The sequence below is a fragment of the Sebastes fasciatus genome, chromosome 23 (genome assembly GCF_043250625.1).
Source record: "Sebastes fasciatus isolate fSebFas1 chromosome 23, fSebFas1.pri, whole genome shotgun sequence".
In the NCBI taxonomy this organism is placed as follows: domain Eukaryota; kingdom Metazoa; phylum Chordata; class Actinopteri; order Perciformes; family Sebastidae; genus Sebastes; species Sebastes fasciatus.
This window is the reverse complement of record NC_133817.1, coordinates 20,440,120-20,457,170: the sequence shown is the minus strand read 5'-3', so window position 1 is coordinate 20,457,170 and position 17,051 is coordinate 20,440,120. Positions and strand designations below refer to the sequence as shown.

The 17,051-nt window shown below is 42.5% G+C and overlaps 1 protein-coding gene across 1 annotated transcript; it reads left to right on the top strand.

Moving 5' to 3' along the window:
* The first annotated feature begins 260 nt into the window (after positions 1-260).
* On the top strand, positions 261-16,411 carry pparaa (peroxisome proliferator-activated receptor alpha a). Its single transcript, XM_074625071.1, has 9 exons — positions 261-397; positions 2,327-2,486; positions 8,084-8,315; positions 9,806-9,960; positions 12,951-13,089; positions 13,923-14,122; positions 14,219-14,485; positions 14,613-14,856; positions 14,961-16,411. The coding sequence occupies exons 3-9, from the start codon at positions 8,132-8,134 to the stop codon at positions 15,203-15,205; spliced, it is 1,434 nt and encodes a 477-aa protein (XP_074481172.1). The 5' UTR covers positions 261-397; positions 2,327-2,486; positions 8,084-8,131; the 3' UTR covers positions 15,206-16,411.
* The last annotated feature ends 640 nt before the right edge of the window (positions 16,412-17,051 follow it).

The window sequence follows — 17,051 nt, the reverse complement described above, 5'->3', positions numbered from 1 at the left end:
AGATGTGTTTTACTGACACAGATAATAACACACCACCGTCTCCGGTTCATCCGGTTCACGTCCACACCGACCCCGTGACGCCTCGAGTGATTGCGTCCTGCTGAAACTGAACGGAGCGCGGTGGTGCGTTTTCAAATCCCCGCCTTCCCATTGGTTGAAACCATAGGTGTGTCAGGGGGGTGTGTGCGCGCCTCGTCACCGTCCGTCTCGACGTCATTTCCTGCAAGAGGATGAGCGGATGTTTGACAGCACGCAGGGAGGCGACACATCAAGTTGTTTTAAAACAGAGCTGATCGGGATCTGAGCGGCGGAGTGGCGGAGCGTCCCAGGACCGAGGCGTCCGTGAAGGCAGCACTAGCAGCAGCAGCTGGACATGCTGCAGACAGCAGCCTCTGAGGTATTTAATGACCTCTATTTAAAACTCTGCTCTTATGTAATTGTGATTAAGCTTACTGCCTGTTGTCTGAGGGGGGTTTAACAAAGTTGTATTGTTCAGGAGTACAGTTGTGACGCCTGAGGAGAAAGTAATGTTGCATAAGTGGATTGGGCTTTCTTAAAAAGACTACATGTCCTACTGTCTGGTTGCATATATTCCTGCATGAAGAAGAAGAATGCATGCAATTGTTCTGTCTGTGGTGAATAAGCCCCACTTTAACTTCCTGACAAGCCTGCACCTGTTCTTTTTTATAATGAACCGCACACACCCACATCATGGTGTCATGAAACGCTTCATTCAAATCAGATGAGAGGATCTTTATGGTGGTCATAAATTCCCCTTTAAGCCCACTATAGATTTCCACTTCCTCGTCTGTGGAGCAAGCAAACATGACCTTCTGTTAAATGCAGAACTTAAGTGTCAATTAAGACGTGTAAGTTTGTTTTGGGATTTGCTCTGTACCTGATTTATGGTCTGCGTGGCACACGGGTGACCTTGTTGCAAAAAGGTCTTAGAAAGGTCAAAGCAGCTGATCCTGATTCAGGAGGGTGTAAGTTTACATTTTCTCTTGATTGTGGGTGTGTTGTATCCTCGCTGTCATCTGTTAACATGCTTTTGTTGAGTGCAGCTGACTTGCTCTCACTGTTTCCTCTCCTCCTGTGTCCTAAAGATAGAGCCCCGCTGTCTGGGATCACAGTTCCTCTGGGACTTAAAACACAATGTCCTTTGAGGTGATGGGGGGGGGAACATGGGCTGAACCAGAGTCATGTATGAAAGAGCAATTAAAGTCACATTAACCCAGTTAAGAGGTAGATGTTGACCTATAGTTGCAGCAAGGCTATATTGTATGAATTAAAAAGTTCTCAAGTTACAGACCATGTGGGTTCAGTAGAAAGCTGTCACCGCCAGCTCATTCACTTATTGAATCTTTTCAGCATTAAAGGGGAAACGAAGGTAACAGACCTTGCGTCAGTGCAGCTTTCCTTATTCAGTTTGGGCCACAACTAATGATGACTTTCATTAGGGATTAATCTGATGATTATTTTCTAGATTAAAGGTGGAAGGAAGGTAGGTGAAATTGGAGCAAATATTATATAATATAATATAATATAATATAATAAAAAGTTATTTTTATAAAACGGTCGTTATATTGTGACAGTAGTACATGAAACAGGTAACCTGAAAAAAATCATGTGCCTCTGTGTCCTCTGGTGCTCCTAACGGCATCTGCAAGATTTCACAGACCGGAGGAAAACAAGCAGTAAGAGCTGATCTGAGGTCTGCTGTCCAGCTGCTGTCTATGAGAGCCGGCTGTCAATCACTCTGAACTCCGACCAAACGGTCAAACTAGGCAGCGCTGATCAAATATGAATCAATATTCTGTTACGTTAATGCCTATTTCTCTCCTCAGATGTTTTCAGAATCATCTTGTAGTGCACAGTTTAGCTGTAAAATGAGAAAGTTTGTGACGCCGCAGCCGTTGTGAAATCTGGTGAAGGAACGCCAAGTTCTGGTCACATGACCGGAGCACAGCCAATAGGAACGCTCTCTCAATGAAATGACCTGTGGTTAGATTTTTTAAAGTCTGAAAACAGAGCCATGAGGAGGTGCAGAAGTCCATTTATCTCTCAGAACACTTGAATTACAATATGCTGAAAGGTTATTATGGAATTTTTGCCCAATGATGCCAAAAATATACTGCCTACTGCTACTTTAATGCATTGATTGTGTGGTCTATAAAACTTCAGAAAACAGTGCCCCAAATATTCAATTTACTGTAAGAAAACCAGCAAATTCTCACATTTGTGATCCTGAAACCATAAAAATATGAATTGTTGATGATACATTTTCTTTCAAAAAACTAATTGATGAATGGACTAATCGTTGCAGGTGCAGGTCTGGGTTATTGACGTCCTCGGGGTCCTAGCACCAGTGTGATTGGTTCCTCATGCGTCACTTCCGCTGCTCACGTGGATCCAGGACTCTCTCACCCTACAAGTTATCCCGTTCCTGTTTGGATCTCTGCAGCTGTCAGTGCTCAACACGTACTGTAAGTACTCTAAACCTCATAGCTGCTCTCCTGCTGTCCATTACCTCCACATCGCTTGTCCAATAAAAGCTGCACCGCTAAATAGGGTGACCAGATCACAACAAATCAAATGTGGGACAAAGAGTATGTTTGTGTGGGACAATGTGGGACACGTTACCAAGGCTGAGAGGTGATATAATGTCTATCTAACTTAAATAATAAACATTTCTATTCTGCCCCTTTATCTTGTAACATCTCTATGCCTGAATGCATCCAGAGATTGGCACATCTCTTTTTGAGTCAAACGTACTCACATGTACTGTGTTGCGTCATGTCGTATTCCCTCATGTGTGAAATTAAAAAAGATAACTTGCAAATTTCGCAAAAAAACTCTGAGAATCACCTTCCCAAGTTTCACCCACTTGTAAGTAGTCTTTGTTGTAGTTGCATTCCTTTTTCTTTGTGTTTTCATTTTGTATCATGTTCGGCCTAAATCTGCATAGTCTCTGACTTTGACTCGCAATTTTCCCCAGTATTGCGTAGCAAAGAAGGTGACAGGTCAACCTGTACTTTACCCACATGTGCACAGTTTGTTTGACAGCAAACACACCGTGATGCTAGCCTTCACTGCTCTCTTCACAGTCATTAGATAAAAGCCAGATTTTAGAAAAGCGTCTGTCCTGGATAAAAATATTGTGCAGTCCGTCGTGAAGTGGAACACCTGGTCACCCTACTGCTAAATGTAAGATCACTATCAAATATGTCTTTACTAACAAATGACTTGATTATTAATCATAAATTAGATTTGTATTCCTCACTGAAACATGGCTGTGTTTGGATAATAGAGCAGCTGTTCTTACTGAACCTTTAGCTACATTGATGCCCTCAGAGTGGGCGAAACAAGAGGAGTAGCAGTAGCTGTTTTATTCCCACATGTGTTTCACTGTAGACGGGCATCATTTTCAGTGTTTTTACATTATTTTAATATTTTGCTGTTGTACTGAAATGTTCCACTGCTGGTTTAATACAGACGCCCAAAATATTCAGTTAATTTATGTGATGAATTTACTGAACTTCTGTCTATAACCACCATGGAATATGAGTGTATTTCTACGTCGGTGGATTTTCACATTGATAAGCCAAATAACAACAATGCCAGAGAGTTAAATAACTTATTTGACACCTTTGGGTCTCAACATGTCTCCCACAACCCGGGGGGCATACATTAGACTTACTTCGGGGCGCTGAGTCATCGTTTATCATGAATTTAGATGTTGTACTGTCTGATCATCTTTGCATCTTCTTTGACATGCACACACTTTATTTTCCACTGTTAAAGCTGCAGTAGGCAGTATATTGTTGGCATCATTGTTCAAAAATTCCATAATAACCTTTCAGCATATTGTAATTCAAGTGTTCTGAGAGATAACTAGACTTCTGCTCCTCCTCATGGCTCTGTTTTCAGGCTTTAAAAAATCTAGCCCGTGACGGGAGACTTTGACCAATCACAGGTCATTTCAATGAGAGAGCATTCCTATTGGCTGTGCTCCGGTCATGTGACCGGAACTTGGCGTTCCTTCACTTATTTTCACAATGGCGGCGACGTCACAAACTTTCTCATTTCACAGCTAAACCGTGCACTACAAGATGATTCTGAAAACATTTGAGGAGAGAAATAGGCATTAACGTAACATAATATTGAGTCATATTTGATCAGCGCTGCCTGGTTTGACCGTTTGGTCGGAGTTCGCGAGTGATTGACAGCCGATGGACAGCAGACCTCAGATCAGCTCTTACTGCTTGTTTTCCTCCGGTCTGTGAAATCTTGCAGATGCCGTTAGGAGCACCGGAGGACACAGAGGAACATGATTTTTTTCAGGTTTCCTGTTTCATGTACTACTGTCACGATATAGCGACCACTTTATAAAAATAACTTTTTTTAATCATATTTTCTCCCCATCTCGCCTACTTCAGCTTTAATTGATAGGCTGACTAACCCTCCACCACCAATAGCCCCCGGACTTCTGTGATAAATGCGAATGAGTTCACTTCCTTTTTAGGGATAAAATTCAGAGAATCAGACAAACAAAAATGTTGTCACCCTTGCTCTCATTTAAAAGTGATGAAAACTGGGCCGGCCTGCCTGGCACAGTCCTAGATCGGTTAAAGTCCTATTTACAAGAGAGGGAATACTGTGTTTCCATTGGCAGCTCCTCAAGGCTCCACTCTTGGACCTCTGCCTTTTAGGCTCTACACGCTCCCTTTAGGCAGAATCATACAAAACAATAACATCACTATTATGCAGATGATACTCCGCTTTATTTAACACTTTCACCGACTGACTATGCTCCAATAGACTTGCTGCATCAATGCATCGACAAAATAAATGTCTGGATGACCAAAGACAAAGAACAAATTCTAAAAATGGAGGCTCATCTTGACTCCATTTCTTTTAAATAAAAAAAACAACAACTTAGAAATTGTATTATTGATTCAGATCTCAATTTTAACAGCCATATCAAGTCATAACAAAGTCAGCCTATTGTCACCTTAAAAATATAGCCAGACTTCGACAGCTAAACAGGATTTAGAAAAACCTTTAAGTTACTGCTGGTTTGTGTATAAATCATTTAGGTCCTAAATACATTTCTGACCTACTTCTTCCATATGAAGCCATCCCTCCAGGCCTCTCAGGTCATCTGGAACAGGTTTGCTAACTGTTCCCAGAGTCAGAACAAAACATGGCGAAGCTGCATTTAGTTATTACGCCGTCCACTGTTGGAACAAACTGCCAGAAGATCTCCGATCTGCACCGACTGCAACAACTATTAAAAACAGGCTAAAGAAAGAAAAGAGGCTAAATGTCTTTTATGTTTATGACTGCTTTTGAACAGAAATTGCAATTTTACTGTGCCTTTTTATCTATGTCTTTTTAATATTTAATTTTATTTATTTATTTAATTTTATACTCTTACTACCTGTCTTTTTACTCTTCTTTATTTAAGAAGAAGTTTGATGCACTTTTATTTTTTTTACCTGGGTACCTTTTTAAAAAAATCATTATGTAAAGCACCTTGAGCTGCCTCTGTATATGAAATATACATATATGCCTTGGGCACACAAAATTCAAATATAAACTGTAAATTTGTCAAAACCAGATCTGGAAATCTTGTGTTGGGATTGGATCCTACGACCCAAAGATTTAGATAGATTACACTGTATGCGGTTCATAACAGTTATTTCCAGTATATGCTGACGATGCGCTTTCAAAACATCTAATTTTTAAGTTTCTAGAAATGTTGAAAAGACCTCTCCACGGCCGGGGATGCGAGGGGAAACGATGGGTTCATCTTAGGATGAACTCAGTGCTCTGAGGTATAAATGCTGTTTATTGTGTTGCGAGGGGAAAAAAAACCATTTGCACAATCCGCCCTTTGATGAAGAAACCGTTGTCGACTGGCAGGGCCGTCAGTCTGCCAGAGGGCAGATGTTGTGCATCAAAGCAGCTCGACAGACAACAGTTAGTCAACAGCTGCTTCACTCGGTCTGTCTTTATGGTCTCTACGGTGCACTATATACGGGACAATATACTGTAGCTACCAACCAACATCTTTTCACTCACAGATTCCCCCTTTACACAACTTTGGCAGATTGTCCAGACCTGTCCCCTGACATGCTGCAACCCAAAGACTAGATAAACAAGAACAAGCACCGTCTGGCCTGTATGCACAGATAAAGAGAGCGTTTCACCTAACTGTCGTGTTCAACCGTTAGTTCCACCACTTTAAAGTCAGGGTTCTCAACAGTGAAAGTTGCACAATCTCATATTAGCTAATGTGTCTTCCATGCTGGGCTTACAGATGTGTGCAGCTGTGTAAACTGAGACTTTACATTGAGCTCCGTGATGGCCCCACGGCCAAGTCTCTCTGTATATTATCCTACAGCTTGTGTGTTCACGATCACATCATCACTTATACACTGGGGTTTTACGGGCTTTGTAAAATTGTAATCCGTAGTCTGTAATCTATAGAACAACAGTAACATCTGCCGCGATGTGTTACTGGAAGTTGGAGGCAGCGTTATAGAACATGAGCATCGGTGCTGTGATGTTGCGGGATGACTCAAACAGATGTCCTTTACCCCGCTGTTAGCAGCTGGGAGCTCCACCAAACTCCCTCCCACATGCTTAGAGATCCACTCTGAGAGGACAGACGGGGCCGTGGAATAGACCGTTTATTCATTTTGAAAGTAATGTAACAGAGAGAAAGTGACTATGATGCACAGTATGTACTCGCTGAGTCTCTCTTCAAGTCTCTGGAGCATCAGAGTTGGTCAGTAAATCAGAGTCAGAGCTTTGTAACTAACTGCAGGTTGTGTACTTTGGCTGGACAGGTTGGAATTTAATCTGTGTGAATAATGCGCCACTGCTGACTTTATGGGCATGGTTCACTTATCAAACAAGCACCTTCACATTATGAACTTACCTCATGGGCATTATAGTCGCCCAAAGAGTTATACCTGTCCCCACTGCATTACAGATCTGGCTTTGTTCTGTCATGACATTTGGCAAAGGTTTGGAGGTATAGGCAGCTTTATGATAAGACAATATGTCATGTGTCATATCATGTGTGCAGCATTTGAGTCTTTACGGGGACAATAAAGTGTATCGTATCGTATCGTATCGTATCGTATCGTATCGTATCGTATCGTATCGTATCGTATCGTATCGTATCGTATCGTATCGTATCGTATCGTATCGTATCGTATACCTGCAACCAAGTCCAAACAAGTCAAAAAGGATGGTGGTGCACTCGATGGGGGAAATCTTGGGATGCACGACTCACTGCTGGTGCTCTTAAAATATGTATTAGTTGCATGGCTTATTCATGAAAGAGTCAAACAAACAAAAAAGTCAGCTTTCAACCTTCAGGGTTCAAATGAGGAGAAGTAACATTGAACCTCGTGCCACAAAGCCACAGACTGTGTCTGAGTAGACACATGTCATCATTTTCCAAAAGCATAATTTCCTTTGTCCACACTAGTACTGTAATGTGCAATAAGGATAATTATTGTGAATTTTATGGAAAAATCAATTAACAAACTATTAAAAAATAACTAGGCATGAAATTTAAATCCCTGAAAAATCAAGATAGTATATCACATTGGTGCAAAAATCACAATATCATATCCAATATTGCCATAAATCAGTGCTGGTCATTGATTTGAAACATTGCCCAAAACGGTCCAACACAGCCAGGGATATTAATGGGATTAATGGTAAAGCAAAATCTCTGACAGTTGACAAATTTATACCGACTGGCAGAATAAATCATCATAACCCTAATTCATACTATAATGTGAGGTTAGTATTTTCAGATTCATCCACACTGGAGACCGTTAATAATACATTTTTAGATGGTTTTGCCAATATGACAGCAGGGAAAACAGGTTTCTGTTGTACTTCAAACAAAAAAAATCCCTTAGGAGTTTGCACCCAATCTAAAACCTAACAGAGCTGGGCGTTTTTAAAATCCCGACCAATCCAATGTCTGCCTGTGATTTCTGTCTCATTATCACCCTTTGTCCTCATTCTGATTCTCTCTCCGCTCTTATCACAGTCTGGTGAGTGAGGGGTTGTTCCTCCCGGGTTCGGCTTGATCTCCACCATGGCAGGGGATCTCTTCAGCCCCCCGTCCCCACTCGGGGATTCCCTGCTGGACAGTCCGCTGTGTGGAGACCTGATGGACGATCTTCGTGACATCTCCCAGTCCATGGGAGACGACACGCTGGAGTTTGACTTCCCGGTGTACCAGAGCACCGGCTCGGGGTCCGAGAGCTCCATCGCGCTGGGTGAGTAGTCGAGCTGCCTCGTGGCTGGAAGAAAGGGAAGATATTGTCCCAGGGGTATATGAACAGGCGTGTTAAAACGGTACAACACTGACCTTCTGACCTTCTGACCTTTTGGCTCCATCGTGCCACATGTCAGTTCACTAAAGAGGCCTGTGTAAAGCACTGTGTGTCTGATAACAGAAGATTAGATGCCATTCTTTTCTCTTTGTGTCTCCTCCATGATGTTGTCTTCAAATTCCTGAGCAGCACTTGAAAAACTACTCAGGTCTCCTGTGATTTTATGGAAACATCAACTAAAAAGTCTGCTGGAGACCCTTACCTAATATTCTCAAGCGGCCTCTTTGACCGGAATCCTCAGTTTCTGTCAAGGAAAAAAGATGAATTTATTCTGATCCATTTAACAGATATCTTGTTTACGCCATCATTGTTAATTTGGTTGTTAGGCGTCAATCCACATTATAATGCTATATGCAACAATATACTCAGGAGCTTGTTTCCCTTTGTTGTTACTGGTTGTTCAGTATGTTCTCTTTGTTTTACAGACGTTTGTAACATAAAGAAAATCCAGGTATTCTTATAGCTGCTGTCACTGTACATCGTAGTTTATTTCCCTAATGCTAGTCTGTATCTTTCCCACAGTTGCACGATATTATGCTGTTAGTATTTTCTATCCCAGTGTACATGCTACTGTAGAAAAGGTGTGTTGTTTGTACTTATGAATGTTAGTATAGTTCAACTTTCTTCTTGGTGCCCGTCAAAAATAATCATGGCAGCCAAATCTTAGCTCACCAGTTAGTTTGAATAGAACAGAATTTTAAACAAAACTTTACAAATGCTTAACTTTTAAGCAAGATCGTACAATTGAAGACTTGAAAAACAGTACAGGTTGATAATTTTAGCTAAAATATAGAAGAGCCAGTATCTTTTAAGGGAATAGTTCGGCTTTTTGGGGAACATTTCTTGCCAAGAGTTAGCTGAGAAGTTCTTTGCCACTCCTGTATTTGTACGCTACTCTAAGTATGAAACTGACCTCACAACCAGCTTAGCTTAAAGTCTGGAAAAAGCTAGCCTGGCTCTGTCCACCTCTAGACCACGTTTAAAGCTCACTAATTAACATGTTATGTCTTGTTTGCTAAATCTGAACAAAACGAACCAACGTTAGCTTATGCTAAGCTAACTGGCTGCTGGCTGTTGCTTTGTTGTAAGTCCTGCGGAGACACACTGGATGTGTGGTATCAATCTTCTCATCTCACTCTTGTTAAGAAAGTAATATGAAGCGTATTTCCCCAAACATTAAGCTATTGTCAAACTATTCCTTTAAGTGTTGTCAGTTTGCCTACTAAGTACTTATTACCTGCTCTTCTTTGTAAATAATTGTACAGTAACTCGGCTTTTTTTGAGTTAGGTGTAACATTTTTCAAAAAGTGGATGTCTCAATTTGTTTGAATTTCTTCTGTTGTGTCCTTTCTTTCTTCGTGGTCTCGCTGTAGACACCCTGACCCCGGCCTCCAGTCCGTCGTCGGGGGTGTGCGGAGCAGAGCCAGGCCCAGAGGAGAGCTTCAGCCCCCTCAACCTGGAGTGCAAGGTGTGCTCGGACAAGGCCTCGGGCTTCCACTACGGGGTGCACGCCTGCGAGGGCTGCAAGGTGAGAGATGTGGGACTAAAACAGAGTACATATACTCTATATACATATCAACGTGAGAAAGGACATAAAGGCCATACAAAGACATGCATGTCAACAGAAAGACCGATACAAATCCCATTCAGATTGATGATAACGTGTGCTGCAAAGGCAAATGACAAATCCCACACTCATGTGCACATGCACATACATGCCCGCACCAGCGCACGCACACCCAAACATACAAAGCTGGGCATGTAGAGGCGCCTGACCTGGAGGCCAGTGGAAAGTTTCTGAGACGCTGCCAGGTCATGTGAGGGTGGGGGACACGGTGGCCTTGGCTGACTCGCCACCTCTCCCCCGTTTGGCACCGAGCCCGACGGAGTGACGTTAATACACACACGCCTACATGTACACACATGAAGCTGGCACAGAGCTCTGCTGGGCTTAATACCAAATATTACCTTCCTACAAGATACATTTGGTTTGCATATATATATTTTAAAAGGTTTAATCATAATAAAAGTAAATTAGTCTAGTTCTACAGGATCTACTGCCGTTAGAAGACATTGACAATAAGAACAGTGTGTTAAAAGCATTAAGGATCGTCTCTGCCAAGTCATGTGAGCTTGTAGTCTCATGCCTCTGTAAGCCGAGTGCAGGTTGTTGCTGCTAATCTGAGCCCTTGTTTGCTATTTACGCATGACCTTTTTAACTTGTGACCTTGCCTGATTTCAACTCTTCTCCCATCAGCAGCAGCTCCACCTTTTTGAAATTGTGTTCGTCTCGTGCAACAACTACATCTGTGTGTGTTTCTGAGCGCTGCAAAACCAGCCAGCTCTCTGCAGGGCTCCGGTTTACGACCCGCGTGTCATTCATCAGAATCAACTCGCTCATAACTCCGATCTTGTCAAGCCCTCATGTCGGACCGCCGCTATTCTAAAGTGGGGACATGATGACACCGAGACTGTTGGACGCCGCACATGTGAGAGAGATGTATTTCGACAGCACTCTGTTCCCTAAATTCTCCGACGGATGATATTGTGCCGTCATGGAAAAATCTGGCTCGTGACATGTAGCAGTCACAGTTCCCATGCTCGACAGGCTCTGCGTATCACTTTCAACACCTCGCTTTAAGAGGCGGGAGCGCTCAGTAGTGGAGAATGTGAATGGAATGTGCTGCGATGCTATGGCGAGAGGGATTAAGTCTGTGGTGATGATGGTGTGTCATTCGTATGGGACGTTCAGAGCTGCAGAGAGAGCTTTCAGTAATGGGAAGGTTAGTCACAACACACCTGCTCAGTAGGTGGAAGTTAGTTTCTTTTCTTTAGGTTTCACTAAAAGATGTTTGCCCTTAAGGAAGCATTGCACAATACATCTCTTTACGTCTTTAGTGTTGTTACTCACAGCTACGTATCACAGCACCAGTACCGGTTGTGTCTGCACACCCCTACACAGACAAGCAAAGACATGCATGCTGTAAACACACACATCTGTTTTCTCCCCCGTGTGCAGCTCCGTTGTTTAGTAATGTATTTTTGACGACTACCATATGCCTGGACCTTCACATTTCTCCCCTCTGTGTTGAAGATTACACCCAGTTCTCCCCACAAAAACTTAGATTTTTTTTCGGGGGGTTAAAAATACCACAAAAAGTGATGTGTGACACATAATAACCCTTAATAACAACGTGTCTCCAACATAAAGGCGGACAAGACCTTCTGTAAGATGATGGCTGACGTGTTGCGGGACCATGTGGCTCCAGATTTATTGCCAGAAAATCCATATGGCCTTCTCCATAGCGAGGGATGAGGAATGTCGTGACTGAGATTTCAGGGATGCACATAGGTGCGTGCGCGGCAAAGGGTCATAATGTTTCGGCACATGTGTCAGCGTGACATCTGTTAGCGTGAGTTGGCCCACTGCCTTGTATCTGGGCACGATGTCTTGTTCAGTCAGGGTTGCTCTACACCTGTACACCTTGAGGCAGATCTCTTATCTTTAAATATAGATGTAATTCCACTATACAGTCCAACCCCGAATGTAATATAACACTGGTACTACCAGGGCTTAAAACGTACAATGCATGTACAGTATTATAAGGTGCTGCAGATATCCATGTCCAGATATCCAGATACCATATCTCCTAAATAATAATAGTAATATAATAGTAATAACTACACTTGCAAGGAAGTATAAAAGGGTCCAATCACTCCGTGCAATTCAGAAGTGAAGGCTCGCTGTCTGCACCAGAGTGATCACGAAGCCAAGAGCATTGTTAGACAAAGCTTAAACATGTGGTCTAACACGCCTGCATGCTCGGGCAGGCTCAGATATCAACTAGTGGTGTACACTGAGTAAATAAAGTCTCCTTGCACTGTAGAGTAGGAAAATACAATTATTCTCCAACTTGTAATTTAAAGGTGCTAAAATTTCAAAATTCATTGCCTCCGCATGGTTCTCAACATGGCGGCGGCTAGCAGCTAACGGCGGTGCACGAACAGTGAAAACAACAGCAACAGTGCTGGAGGGCGGGCGCTAGGCTTCCGCAACGACACCATTGGTTGGGATGGCGTTATCAGTATGAGCGCAGCGCAGAGCGGCGGCCATTGGCTAGCCAGTGTTGCACACACACTGAGACTCACATGCACTAACATGCACGTGCGACTGTCATGGCTATGTAAACAAAAAGCATAGAGAAGCTCAGATTACAACACACACAGAGGGAAAGCGACTTCCTACTCTGCTCAGGTAAACATTACTCCTCTATATCATTACATAGCAAATAGTTGTTTGATGCCATACCAATCATCAGATAAGTGTGGCGAGGGCGTGTCATTTCTGACCTGGAAGTGTACAGAACATAGACACACCAGGAGGGGTTAACTGGTTTCCGTATGGGCTGAAGTAGTATTTTTGTGGTCTTTTTGTGCGCTCAAATCAGATCACATGATCTTCAAATGAATCGCAGATGAAGTCGATAGCTACAGCATGTTTCATTCTGTCTCAACCAGGGTTTCTTCAGGAGGACCATCAGGCTGAAGCTGGAGTATGACAAGTGTGAGCGCAGCTGCAAAATCCAAAAGAAGAACCGCAACAAGTGCCAGTACTGCCGATTCCACAAGTGTCTCAATGTGGGCATGTCCCACAACGGTAAGGCCTGAAACCTCCGACATAATTTAAAGCTAAACTCTGTAACTTTTGCTACGTAACAGCCACACGTGATAATTACAGGATAGTAGTGTAACAGTAGTACAAGAAGAGACGAGTCATAATCATCATTTCATATTTTCGGCTGTAGCAGCAAAACCACTGAGTATACTAATTTGAGCAAGAGTGTGTTTTATTGCTTATGAGTTTCACTTTTAATTAATTTGTAAGAGAGTAAAACAACTGTTATCTTTCAAAACGGTCTTGCTTTACAGTGTATATTAGCTCAGTCGATGATATAGCAATGAAATAACTTGTACGAAAGCATCATGAATGCAGTTCCATAAACCTCTGCTCACCAACGTCCTCAGTCGACACCGTGATGGTTCTACGTGTTCTCAACAACAACAGGACGCGTCCTAATGTGATTTGGCTCCAAATCGACATCAGCTTTACATTGACTGACTGGGATTTTATAGAACAGCGTCCTGCCGGAGCCTGCATGACATTGACAAAACACAGGCTCATATAGCTCCACATCTGGCCCGTCATCTGCACCGACCGCTGGGGGGGGGGGGTCACTGGGTTCGTTACAATGGCCTCCCGCTGCAGACAGAACGGTGTCAGGAACCCGAGAGGAGGACGACATGTTGTCCTCAGAAGAGAGGAAGGAGAACATAAGATCTGTTGGTGGCAAATACTCGTGTGTGTGTGTGTGTCTGCACACATGCATGTTTTCTGTCGGAGGAGGATATGTCTGATGCCTCTGTGTGTAGTTTCATTGTAAAATAACATGTGAGAAGCTGTTGTTAATGATGAATGTTTCTGTGCACCAGCCATCCGGTTTGGTCGGATGCCTCAGGCGGAGAAGTTAAAGCTCAAGGCAGAATGCAAGATGGTGGAGAACGAAGTTTCAAGCCCCATGCTGGCCGACGACAGGATTCTGGTCGGGCAGATCCACGAAGCCTACATGACGAACTTCAACATGAACAAGGCGAAAGCTCGGCTCATACTCACCGGAAAGACCAGCAAGCCGGTAAAGGAAATATTCTTTTATTCTATATCTCTACAGAATACATAATATCCTCGCCTTCCTAAATCCTCTCCCGTCTTCTGTCTCCTGTCCCCGCAGCCTTTCATCATTCACGACATGGAAACGTTCCAGCTGGCGGAGAGGACGTTAGCGGTCCATGTGGTAAACGACGACGGCCCGGAGCCCGAGAGCAGCCTTCAGGCTGGGGAGGTGGTCCTGGCGGCGGGGTGTGGGGAGCTCCAGCAGAGGGAGGCTGAAGCCCGGCTCTTCCACTGCTGCCAGAGCACCTCGGTGGAGACGGTCACAGAGCTGACGGAGTTCGCCAAGGCAGTGCCGGGCTTCCAGAGCCTGGATCTGAATGATCAGGTGGGTTCATTGGGCTACGCTGTATCTGTCATCTGTCTTCCTGTTAGAGTTTACTTAACTTGAATTAAAGAGGATGTGTTTCTGTTAGATTGATGTGTATTTTATACCTTCTTGCCTCCCCGTTTAGGTGACTCTCTTGAAGTACGGCGTTTACGAAGCCCTCTTCACCCTCCTGGCCTCCTGCATGAACAAAGACGGCCTCTTGGTGGCCCGCGGTGGAGGCTTCATCACTCGAGAGTTCCTCAAGAGCCTCCGGCGGCCATTTAGCGACATGATGGAGCCCAAATTCCAGTTCGCCACACGCTTCAACTCCCTGGAGCTGGACGACAGTGACCTGGCTCTTTTTGTGGCAGCCATTATCTGCTGCGGAGGTAACTGACAATTATATTTAAAGGTTCATAAGGAGTGAAAATTTGCAAGAAACTGAATCCCCCCCTCTCTTGTTCCTCATCCCTATCTGATCCCTTCCCTTCAGATCGGCCAGGCCTGGTGGACGTGCCTCTAGTGGAGCAGCTGCAGGAGAGCATCGTCCAGGCACTCCGGCTCCACCTGCTGGCCAACCACCCGGACGACAACTTCCTCTTCCCCAGACTGCTGCAGAAACTGGCCGACCTCCGGGAGCTGGTCACCGAGCATGCTCAGTTGGTGCAGGAAATCAAGACGACAGAGGACACGTCGCTGCACCCGCTCCTGCAGGAGATATACAGGGACATGTACTGAGGACATGAACCATGAACAGGGTTATTAGAATATTTAAAACTGGACGTCCATAGATACTGACGCTATCATGCATATCAATGTACTGTAAGTAGCTTATTGTGCAGCTGTTCTGAGTGCACACTGCTGTGATCTGCAGTGGCTGCCTGTGACTTTAAAACTTCCTACTGGAACAAAACATAAATGAGATTATATTGGGGGGAAAGGCAGCTCTTGTAGGCGGTGAGGCTGCTTCCATGAAAGGGGACACAGTGGGGAACAAAAATCTTACACCATAGATGTGTAGATATTTTTTTAATGCATTGATATGAGATTGGGTCCTGGATGCCAGATTTTACTCTACAGACTGAACAAAAGCTAAATAGGGAATAGACTTTGTAAATTTGCATATTTAAAATACCCAGACATGACGGCTAAATTATGGTAAAAGAAGCTAGAGAACATTTATAATCTTTGAGGCAACTGAAATGTTGGTTGTGCAACTCAATACCAGACATATTCCTAATATTTTAGATATTTAGAGCATATGATATATTAATTTAAGTCATTTGGATGTGGTTAATATCATTGTTATACTAGTGCCTTATTGAAATGGGCCACATCTCCCTCTACCATTTTGAGATTAGTAGTTGAAGAAACGCCTGCATCAGTATTCACAAAGTGCCATAATGTGTCAATGCCAGAGCTCATATTTCCTCTATTTTGATCACACTGTATACATTGCAATGAACTAAAAGTAACTTTATTTCCACTGTAAGCAGCCATCATTTGAAAATATTGTAATTTCATGTGTAATATATTTTAATAATTCTTTATCCTACTGCTAAAAAACCAACACAATAGCTCACCTTACCTACTTTTTTTTTTTTTTTTTTTACAAAAGCTGCCGTTAAGGCACCTTATTGGCCGGCGGAATATTTTGACCACAAACGCAATAATCTGTTAAGCTGGTTTTATGATTTATTTTGTAAATATAACAAGAATGTGGTGACCACAGTGAAAGTGGTAAAAACAGACCTCGACAAAGAGGAGCTGGTCGCCTCATTTGCTGTACTTACACTCCACCTCCCAGTGTAGTATCGAAACACTGGTTCTTGTCATAATGATATATATTTTTTATCATGTAGTGTACAATAAAAAAAATGCATTTGCCGTTTCAATAATTATGTCATGTGGTAGTTTAAAATAAACTAATATATTTCACTTTTATTTGTAATAACCCTGACTTATTTACCTGCATAATGATATCTGTGCATATGATTTAGACCCCACTGTTCAAATGAAGTAGCGAATAGCTTTTTCACTGCATATATTTGGAGTTGTCATGGCAGCAAAATCACAGGTGGCACTAATAATGTTAATGATAGCTCTGATCCCAGTCAGCCATTAATGTAATTAATTACACCTGTGCTGTTCCTTTAATGATATTAAAGGAACAGCACAGGTGTAATTAATTATATATATATATATCTCTATAAATATATAGAGATATATATAGATATCTCTCTCTATATATCTATGTATCTATACATAGATATATAGATATATAGATATCTATATATCTATATAGATATATAGATATCTATATATTATATAGATATATAGATATAGATATAAGATAAGATAAGATAAGATGAAGCTTTATTAATCCCCGGAGGGAAATTCAGGTGTCAAAGCAGCAACATCAGCAAACAGAGTGAATCACAGGAGAGGTAAAATTATACAAAAATTATGAAAACAATAATAGAGATATAACAATATCTCTTATTGTTTTTATAATTTTTAATTTTTAATTTTTATCTAATATAGATATATAGATATATAGATATATCTATATATCTAGATTTAT

Coding starts and splice junctions, on each gene's coding strand:
- pparaa (XM_074625071.1), top strand. CDS start 8,132: ATGGCAGGGGATCTCTTCAGCCCCCCGTCCCCACTCGGGGATTCCCTG. Junction 8,316..9,805: donor CGAGAGCTCCATCGCGCTGG/GTGAGTAGTCGA, acceptor GTCTCGCTGTAG/ACACCCTGACCCCGGCCTCC. Junction 14,486..14,612: donor GCCTGGATCTGAATGATCAG/GTGGGTTCATTG, acceptor CTCCCCGTTTAG/GTGACTCTCTTGAAGTACGG.